This window comes from Rhamphochromis sp. 'chilingali' (assembly GCF_963969265.1).
Source record: "Rhamphochromis sp. 'chilingali' genome assembly, chromosome: 13".
NCBI lineage: Eukaryota > Metazoa > Chordata > Actinopteri > Cichliformes > Cichlidae > Rhamphochromis > Rhamphochromis sp. 'chilingali'.
The window spans coordinates 10398542-10409085 of NC_137940.1; the positions used below are offsets into that span (position 1 = coordinate 10398542).

The window sequence follows — 10544 nt, forward strand, 5'->3', positions numbered from 1 at the left end:
GGAGTTGCCCACCCCTGCACTATGGGGTCTGCTGGAGCCTCTAGTGGACGGTGGTTGAAGCTCACCAAACTGTAATTTACTGATATTTTCAAAATAAGATTAGACGAAGCAGATCTTCTGTCAGTGTTCAGGGCTTTTGTTTTAAATAAACTTTTATTGTTGCTCGCTGTAACTACATCCTGGAGAAACTTTAAAACAGTTAAGTTCATGTCTCAGCGTTCCATGTAGAAGCTCGAGCAGCAGCTCGCGCTGGTTTCTCACCTGCAGTGTTGTTGTTGTTGTTTGTTGGGTCTGAGCACATGGACATCATTCGGTGCTGCCAGCGCTTCACCTGTAGTTGCTGCAGCCAATAGAGCATCAGCTCCTCGGTCACAGCCTGGAGAGGGTGCAGGTGGATTAAGAGACTCCAAACACTTGCGACTCAAATCCAAAAATGCTTTAAGCAACATTTGGCCTCCTACCTTCAGTATGAAAGTCCGTTCAGGTGTCTTAATTTGGAAGGTACCCGGCTCTGACTTCAGTGGGTAGGTGAAGGTGGCACCGCTGAGCTCCACCCACCCGAGCGGCATCACGTCATTTGGTGTGCGGTAGTAGAACAGCTGGTTCTTCTTCTCCTCGTAAGTGAACCAGCGCTGCTTCCAGGCCCTCAGAGGCCCACCCTGCTTCATCAGGAAGCCGCACAGTTTGGGCTCCCCGGAAGGAAAACCTGCAGGGCCGGGCTGCATCTGGTCACAGAAAGCCTCAATGGTGAGAGGTGGAGCTGGTGGAGCCAGGGCGGATCTTTTAGCTGGAGGATCCAAGTGTCTTTTCTGGTCTGCAGGAGAAGGGGGAGGAGACTTGTGGGTGTTTAGGTGAGGAGGATCTTGGAAATGCTGAAGCCTCTCAGGTTTTTTCTCCTCTATGGACTCAGAAATATGGAGCTTATTCTGGACATCCTTTTCATCTGTTAGCAAAGTTATAAATGAGTTTCTTTTCTCATCTTTAGTTTTCTGATCTGCACAAAAAAGATCTTTGTGGTTTTGACAGTCCTGAGAGTCACCCGGTTCTTGTTCATGTTTTGGTCTGACAGAATCTCCAAGGTTCCTCTGATCTGCCCCCAAACCAGAATCTGTTGATTCAGGAAGAGGATCTAGTTCGGTTTGGTCTGGAAAGAGGTTTTCTGGTTGTGGTCGATCTGGTTTTGATTCATTTTTTGAAGAAGTTGAATCTTTAGCCTTTAGCCTGTTTGTCTCTGGAGTATTTTCTGAGGTTTTCTCCGTGTGAGGATCCCGCCGGTCTGTTTTCTCTTTAGCCTGTTTGTTCCCTCCTGGCCTCTGGTTCTTCTGTGACCCAGGCACACTGGCAGACTCTGTGCTCTGGTGGTCCTTCTTCGGAGACTCTGTCTTCAGCGTCCCCTCGTTAGCGTGGGCAGGAAGTGAGCAAGACGAGGCAGAGCTGGGATTTCCTGCTGAGCCGCTTCCATTCATCCTGCAAAAAGAAAGACGGAGGAAGGAAATTGAGTTTAATGATGTTTGTGAGGAGACGTTTGGCGGTAAACCATCAAACTGGATTCTGAGAATTTCAAATCCAGGCTAAGTGCCTTTTTCCAGACAAGGAGTATAAATAAAGGCTGCATTTGGAAAAAAGAAAACATAGCCAGCAGGAGAAGAAATGCAGGGACACAAATTCAAAGTAAACCAGTTACACATTCAGATACACATCAGTTTGTGTTGAAATATGCAATATCACCTGTATGCAGTAAAATCATGTGGACAGCCAAGGTTCCTCAAACTCATTTATTTATTAAATGATTTTTTTAAATTGATTTGCTTACTTTCTGAGTGTTTACCTTATATAGACTGTAAATAAAAGATGACTATACCCACCTTAATGCCACTCATTAGTTTTAGTATCTGTCTTCAACCTCAGAGATAGCATATAGACCAGGGGTGCTCAATCCCAGTCCTCGAGAGCTACTGTCCTGCAGCTTTTAGATGCATCCCTACTACAACACAGCTGAATCAAATGTTTGATCACCTCTTCAGCATGCCATCAAGTTTGGAGAAGGCCTGATAACAAGCCATTCGTTTGATTCAGCTGTGTCGGAACAAGGATGCATCTAAAAGCTGCAGGACAGTAGCTCTCGAGGACTGGGATTGAGCACCCCTGATATAGACCATATCTGTATGACAGGGTGGAGTGTTATGTTATGCTAGCTAGCTTGACTGTCAAGCTGCATTCACAAACAGTACAACAGCATCACACAGACACATACCTGCTAATTACTGCACAGTAACATCTAAATAAAAGTTTAAGTTTAGAAATGGACTTACTGAATGGTCTGTTAGTACGATTACGCACACAGCAGCCATATTGTTGGCTAGATAATAATAATAATTATTAAAATGACAACAAAAGGCTCTAACAGCACAAACATGGCCCTGAGGTCTCCAATTAGCTGAGGTGAAGCCTAGCAGACAGCTAGCAGCTGCAGCCACTTCTGTGAACTATGGCTGTATCTCATTTAAGGGACGCATTTCGAGCAGCCTTCGAATTGGGACAGCCTTCATCGCGTCGCGGTGACGTAATTGGCCTTAAAATGCGGCCTTTAAGGCTGCAGACCCTGAATTGGGATACAGCCTTTCTGCAGGTCAGCCAAAGAGGCCACACCCCTTTTGAAGCACGCTGTAATCAAGAATAACATGGGAGTCTATGCTGTAGCCTCTAGTGGACATTAGAAGAACTGCATTTTTTTTCTGTCTTTTTTTAAAGCCCTGGGGTTGGTGATGAAATTCTATTGGTTCTATTTCGAAGTTCATGCTTTAATTTGTAAAACTAAAAACCATTTAAAGAGAAAAGAATCCATAAATAGTAAGAGCGTGCTGCAAGCGGACAGAAAAAAAGAGAGTTGTATTGTTATTTCTAAGTGCTGGGCTGACAGTTGAACATTTTCCTGTTTAGAGAAACATCAGCTTTGCTTTGGGTGTGGATTTTGTTGTGCGTGCAATGGCAAGCGTAGTCAGTGTCTTAATGTACAGTATAGTGCCTACTGTATATGTATATGAAGGTATACAGTCTGTGGATCATCATTTTAAAATTCAGCTGAGAATGCTAAAAGTTTTTTCTCTACTGAGAAATAAAAATCAAATAGGACCAAACCTGTAAATAATTATTTTTCCATTCTTTCTTCTTTTACTGAAGTCACGTGTTTGTATATAGTCTAAAATGTGTGTTCGACTCTTTATTCACCCGTTGGTGGTCCAGGAGCAGAGCACCATGATGCGTGAAGCTCTAAAAACACGTTTTAGTGTTTTTTTCCCGCAGTGGAGGACCTGAATCCTTCTTCTACTGAAGAAAAGCACCAAAATAAGCACAAATCTGATGAGTTCTAAAGTAATGGGACCTAATTACAGGAAGTGGTTCAGGTCCAGGGAAGCAAAACATCTAAATGACAATCCATATCTCTGCATCTCTATACACACAGATATGAAGGGGGAAAGCCAAACTAGAGTAGCGGCTCTTGACTGGTAAGCGTGGCATGACCTTCTCATGTGGCAGGTCAGCCCACACGTATTTGTGGAATATCCAGTTCAGCTTAACTGCAGACCTGTGCTGTGCAGATCATGCATGTTACTGACTGCTGTTATATTCATGGATTTTTCCAGACAGCCTTCAATGAGTTTGGAAGGAGGCCGCGTCCTGTATGGACTGTTGGCTTTCAGTTAAACGGGTTTCAGATAGGAAAACCAGCTGCCCTTTAATTTTCTATTGACTACTAGACTCATTTTATTCAAACAGCTGAAAGGGGAAGATGGTAAAGGTTCCCCACATTCTGCCTTTGTCTGACAGTGTTTGTAGAGCATGTGCTTCCAGTTCGAGGTATTTGACATTTAGTTTGTGTAAGCAGTGGTGCGGCATTTGGTGTCAGCGCTGATTCACACTCCAGAGACTTGAATTCATTCAAAGAAGCACTAAGTTCTGAGATTTTCCTTTCCTTTAATTTAGTCTGACCGATCCCATCATTTAATGCCTTCCCTTTCCTCTGTAGGTGTTTCAGCTACCTGGAGGGCAGGGCTGACTGGGTTTTCCAGTCTATAAAGCTGTTGCTAGTACTTGCTCTGAGTTAGTTCTTTGTTTTTCTTCCTTGCACCTCTCACAATCCTGATTCTCCCAACTTTCACTTTTGTTGACTTACCATTCATTTAAGTTACTTCACTTTGTTTAATGTGTAATATTTTTAAAATGCTTCAGAATAGTGTGTTTGTTTTTTATCATAACTTTCTGAGAATCACTGTGACAGACTGAAGATCTTTTTTTAAAACAAATTCTATTGTGTTGTCACACTTAGTGTCAGCTGTTTATGAACACCTGCTTGGGATTTTGTGGGTCATTGTACGGAAACTGATCTAACTGCGCTGATTCAGAGTGTGCTTGATGCAATCGTCATCATGGGACAATGGCTAACACTAAAGTGTGAGATGGGTTGGAAACCCTTAAAAACCACAGATTTAAAGCAAGAGTGCTCTGTGGCCATTTTAAAAGACATTTAGCTTCTGGGGGGAGCTTTTCCCTCAATGCTGTTTTGTACATGTCAGGTTTTGGATCCAGTTCCAGATGAAACTACCAGGCTAATATTAGACTGGCAGGAAGAGTAAGAAAGCTGAAAAGGTTAGATCTGCATGACACTAAAGGGTGAGAAAAGAAAATTGCTTGAAATCAAATTAAGTGTTCAACAGGGGGGGAAAGGATCCAATCAATGCTAAAGAAGACGTTCATGGGAAATTCTTCACCTAGGACAAATTCCTTTCAGCAGTGGTGTGTCTCATGCCTGTATTTCCTCTCATGCTATTTAAGTATTGGTGTGTGTTCAGAGCGTGCTAACTGGAAAAGCTGAGACAGTGCTGATTTAAAAGCCTAAGCGCTGCTTCCAGGAACGTAATGCAAGCATTTTAAGTGCTGAAGAAAAAACAAGCGATGGTCTGCACGTGACTTGTTTCAGTTGGGGCTGCTCCGCTGCAGGTGTGACCGCTTTTAGAGTTCACCGTGTCGGTCCCACAGCATACTGCTTGTCATCTGAGTGAGCATGAAATGATTCATGTTTGCGGCAGCAGCTTTGGCCAATATGTCTTGTTATCTAAATGTTTGTTTGACTTGGAAAAGTTTTGGCATTCTCACAGCTCACTGCACTGCCCCCGAAGGCCCAACCCAAAGCCAAACCCTCAAGCACGTCAGAGGTTTATGACAGTTTGAGCCTACTACTCATTAAGCTTATTTTACTCCTGTTGCTCTATCCTTTGGTAATGACTTACAACTGTGAGATATTTATGAGTGACTCCATGTTATTTCATCTAACAGAAACAACAGACACTGTCACCTCTCTGTGTGGAAGTCATGTATATGATGTTTATCCATCAGCGTGAACAGTTACGCCATGGCAATCCCAGGCTGCAAAGGAAAAATCAATATTCTCTGATTGATTTACAAGTGGTTGCAGAAAGTTGCTGTTGCAAGGTGAAACTGCTTTGGTTGCTGACAGATTGCTGCAGTTGCCTGTAGTTTGGGTGGAAGATGCCATCTTGTTTGCAAACATTTGACAGCTGCTAGCTAAGTTAGTTAAAACAAAGACTGTGCCTTCAAAGTAAAAGTCATTCATGTCTTGTGGAATGTGTCTGGCAATGAGGCCCAACCTTTACTTTGAAAGTTATCTGTTTCCTGTTTGGTTTGCACTACTGCTAGTGGTTAGTTAGTGAGTGTTTGCAGACAAGTGGCAACCTTGCACGCAAAATATGGGTGACTATGGCAACTTCCTAGTAACCACAGCAATTAAAAGGAGTTTTTCTGGTGCAGCACCCTGTTTGCAACCAATATCACCCCAAAACGGCCAGCAACCTCTAGCAACCACTGTAAGGCACCAGGAAGAAGTGCTAGTGGCTCTTGTCTAATTTAATGCAAAACTACAAACTTAGCCAACCTATAGAGCACCCTCTGCTGGTTGATTTATTAATATAATTCTGCCTGTTTACTGGTTTTTAGCCATGCTCAACTGAGATGCTCTGCAGACAGGTGTTGTGCCAAAAACTGATTTCCAATGTTTCCGTGTGTTTTTTTTTTTATGTGTAATATCATTATATATGTTGCTAAATAGACTTTGGTGAACAGGTATTACAAAGGGGTGTATATAAAATAAAAAAAATACCTGTGTTATTGTACTTACATTATAATCAATCAGCTCCCTTTTGTCCACTTAAAATATGTTTACAGAACTATTTTTGCATTTGTTGCAATTTCAGCTGTCCCCTTGGCCCGATTACTCTTGAAAGAGATCTTTTTAAAGTCAACAAGAATTTTTTTAACTGCATAAATAAAGGATACAAAAAAGTCACTGCCAAAAACTGATTGCGGCTTCTACCTTGTTACAGGAATGTTGTTTGTTGCTTAAGATGCCTTGATATCATTCATGAGGGATACATTTGACATATGTTTCACATATTATAGACCAACAAGTTATTTATAGCAGTTTAAATACAAACAATCAGTTTTTGGCAGACAATCACTTTTTGACACAACACTGGCTCTGACTTCGGGACATTTGTTTCATTTGTCTTCTAGAAAGACTTTTTGTTTTATGACGTTAGTACAAACAGCTCGTCATAACTGAAATCAGATGTGTTTTTCTTGTTCGTTTTGGAGGTGGATCTCTGACTGATGAAGAGCATCACTGACTTTGCTTTTTGAGCATGAAGTGATGGAAACATGAGCAGCAGGCAGGAACGCAGTTGATCCGGTCACAGAATGCAGCACAACACCGGCAGCCTGATAGGAAGTGAGCAAATACTTCATGCTTTTAGGAAAGCTGCTTATGCTCACTGATCCCATTCTCTCTCTCTCTCTCTCTCTCTCTCACACAAACACACACACACACACACACACACACACACACACACACTCACTGGTAATTACTGCAGTACTTCATACAAAACTGTAAAAAATACTTTTAAATCGTCCTTCCTCTCAGTACAAAGTCTCTACACGTGTCTACTCCCGCTCATACTTACACACACATTAAAGTAATTTTTCCACTCAGCGGAACTCCACTGTTACTTTGATTACTTATTATTACTTTGATATTTAAGGACTTCTGTAACAGCAGAAACAGTTGAGGGTTTACCTGAAGGGGCGGGGCCTGAGCCCACCTGGCGGGTCTGTTCGTGTTTGACTGACAGCCGCTGCAGCTGTTAAAGAAATCACACTGAGTCACTCCACCAGCTCCTCACTTCTTCTCCTCTTCTGGACTTCTCCCTCTCCTCGTTCCTCTCCTCCTCCTAGTCTTCTTCTTCTTTTCTGCTTTACGTCCTTTTATTCTGACTTCTCTTTCTTCCGGCTCCTTGCCATCCACCCCTGCGGCTGGGAGCGCTCCTTTCAGCGCCACGGCCCAACAACACGGAGCGAAGACGTAACTTCCGGTAAGACATTTCAAAATAAGACCAGTTTTGGAAAAGTTCCTGTGATCTTCAAAATAATGTGTACTTTTGTAACATCAAAAGAATTCACGCTACTTAATAGCTAGACGAGGAACTTTTTAGGAACACTTGCACTTGAAATATTTTATTTCACTTTTTTAACTTCACTAATTACAGAACTGTTTAAAAAGTTTTAAGCCGCCCATCATTTTTTTTATTTTTTGCTTCCAAGCGTCCAGACCTTCTTGAGCAGTATTTCTTCATACTTTCTGAAGAACTGTCAATGCTTTTCTTTGGACATTGGCTCCTCTTTCATTCATTTTCAGTACACCTCCTGTACTAGACCATTTTAGAGCAATGTTTTTGGTTTGTTTATAAGCAACTTCAATGCTCACCTATGAGTCATTCAAACATAAAAAAGGCAGATAACGAGATGAATCAGTGTTGTGTCTACACACAACTTAGCAAAGAGCTAATTTTAAACTGTGTCTTTAGGCAGCCTGTCATAAAATATATCATTTGTTCCATTCCTTTGGTTACATCTATGAAAAATATCAAAGATTAGACAGTTTGACAGCATAAAATTGTATTTTTGAAACGACAAGGCGAATCCTAAAAAACTATTAGCTGGCTGTAAGGAAGAGGACACCCTTACTATATTTATTGGTCCATCTCACTGTGTTTCCAGCCGCTAAGGGCCGCCCTGTTACACTGGCATATCTCAGCATGGTGTGCAGTGTGTCTTTAAAAAGATTGACACAGGACTTGAGAGAAGCATCTTGACCTTCAGGTAATCCATCTACTGATCACTGAAGTCTCATCAGGCTGTCAGGAAGTCATTCTTAATGAAAGGGAAAAGGGAGAAGGGGCTGCAGTATGTCAAATTCCACAACAAACTCATCTGAAGATCAGTGGCAACGGGTCTGATGGAGCAATGAATCCAATTTTAAAAAATTTTGTTCAAATCACCAGTAAGTATGGAGTGGGTTAGGAGAGAGGTACAACATGAACACTGTTTAATTTATTTTACCGAACGAATCATATGTGCATACATGTCATAGTCATAGCATATAATCACACTTATTATTTCCACTACAGAAACTAAGCCTGACTAAAAACAGAGAACATGAAGTTAAAGTTTGTCTCCATCTGCTGGCAGCAGGAAAAACAACAGTGTGGGGGATCGCATCCACAAAGCAGTCTTATCTAGATCCCATTTTCCCAGTAGAGGATGGGGAGCCAGGCATAATTTTATGGAACACAAGAAAACTTAAGAAACAAACATGTGAATGATAAAATAAAATAGTCTGGAATCAGGATCCAGTTCTGGCAGTAACTGAGACACCTGTGATCTCCTTTCAATCTGCTGGTTTTAAAGGAGGTCCTACAAGCTACTGAATCAGGAGATGTTTTTAGTTTGTCTGTATAAAGACCTGTGACAAAGTGAGAAGTGATCTCATCTGCACCAAAGCTGCATGAATTTATTTTGTTCTTCATTGTAAGTGTGTTTTCTTAGATATGAGCCTTAAGCATAAACAGCTCTTCTCCTCTGCATGGAAGCTGTTAGATGATTTGTTTCTATTTGGTTTTGATGATGATGGATGAAGGATGCATGAGCAGCTCATTCTGTTCTACAGAGGGCACAGAGGAGGGAGTCCATGACTAACTATCCATGACTTCTGTCCATGTCCGAGCCCCACATTCAGATCACTCCACCTTCATCATTCACAGCCAAAGTTTTAGTGTGTTGTGTTGAAGAATAAAAGCGGTGGCACACTTTTCAGTCTGCTGGACCTGGAATTAAAGCACCAGCACCAGTGTGGCCATGAAGAATCAGTGGGAAGAATAATTTGGTTATTCACATTTCTAGTTCTTGTCTCGTCTCTGTCTTGTCATCAGCATCTCTTTTGGAAGTCAGTTGTGTTCCCGGGATCATTTCTCTGTGTGTCATACCTTTGTCTGTCATGTCTGTTTGTTGTCGGTCCCTGTGTCAAGTTCACACGCCTCAGTGTGTGTGTGCTACTTTTTACAATCCCTCGGCTCGTGTGTGTGATGTTCAGCTCTGCCTCCCCTATCTCATCAGTTAGTTGTGTTCAGCTGTGCTCCCAGGTGCGTCCATTCTGCTCTAGTCTCCGTCTGTGTCTCGCTCTGTTCTTTGTCACGTCCTCCCTCATGCATTTTACTGCCTTTGTCATAAAACTAATTACTGTAGTCCAAGTGATGCATGAGCTGGTTTTGCAGCATCACTCTGAGACAGGATTCTGATTTCAGTCTGAACAGCGCCACATTAACACACCTACATCAGGAAAATCAAGAGTAACAAACTACAATTTTGTTTCAGTAGCATTAGAAATTTAATGAAGACATACAAAATTTTACCTTTATCTTCATTTTACATGAAAACACAATTATTTTTTTATTAAAAATCAGCAAGAAAGTAAATTTTGCATTCATTCCAAGACAAAATGCTCACTTTTTCTGTACTCTGTACTCCAGATGTTTGATCTATTTTCTGATGATTTACTGAAGAAAACTTCAGAAAGTGCATTTTCAGGTAAATGTTCTATGCTCATATCAACATGTGAGATATATGGCAGCTCAAAACAAGTCAGAGCATATGATGGGTCTCCTTTTTACACGAGGATTATCTTTTAGCTCTGAGTCATATTTTCATCCATCCATCTTCGTCTGCTTATGCGGGGCCAGGTCGTGGGGGCAGCAGCCTAAGCAGAGAAGCGCAGACCTCCTTCTTCCCGGCCACCTCCTTCAGTTTGTCTGGGGGAACACCAAGGCGTTCCCAGGCCAGCCGAGAGATGCTCTCCACCGTGTCCTGTGGGACATGCCCGGAACACTTCACCCAGGAGTCATCCTTGTCAGATGCCTGAACCACCTCAACTGGCTCCTTTCGATGTGAAGGAGCAGCGGCTCTACTCTGAGCCCCTCCCGGATGGCTGAACTCACCCTATCTCTAAGGGAGAGGCTAGCCATCCTTTGGAGGAAGCCATTTCTGCCTCTTGTATCCGTGATCTCATTCTTTTGGTCACTACCCACAGCTCGTGACCATAGGTGAGGGTAGGGACGTAGATCAACTGGTAAATTGAGAGC

At 42.2% G+C, this 10544-nt stretch overlaps 1 protein-coding gene across 1 annotated transcript in view; it reads right to left on the reverse strand.

Annotated features, from left to right (window-relative positions):
• LOC308408707 (TBC1 domain family member 2A-like) overlaps positions 1-7413 on the reverse strand; it is a gene marked incomplete at its 3' end in the record, with an annotated part of 32524 nt that extends 25111 nt beyond the window's left edge. The window contains exons 1-4 of the mRNA XM_080901091.1: positions 7148-7413; positions 6703-6792; positions 462-1467; positions 262-376 (exon numbers count right to left, since the gene is read on the reverse strand). Coding sequence (XP_080757217.1) covers positions 262-376; positions 462-1467; positions 6703-6734 — 1153 coding nt within the window. The 5' untranslated portion in view covers positions 6735-6792; positions 7148-7413. The remainder of the gene's footprint in view (positions 1-261; positions 377-461; positions 1468-6702; positions 6793-7147) is intronic.
• Between the last annotated feature and the right edge of the window lie 3131 nt (positions 7414-10544).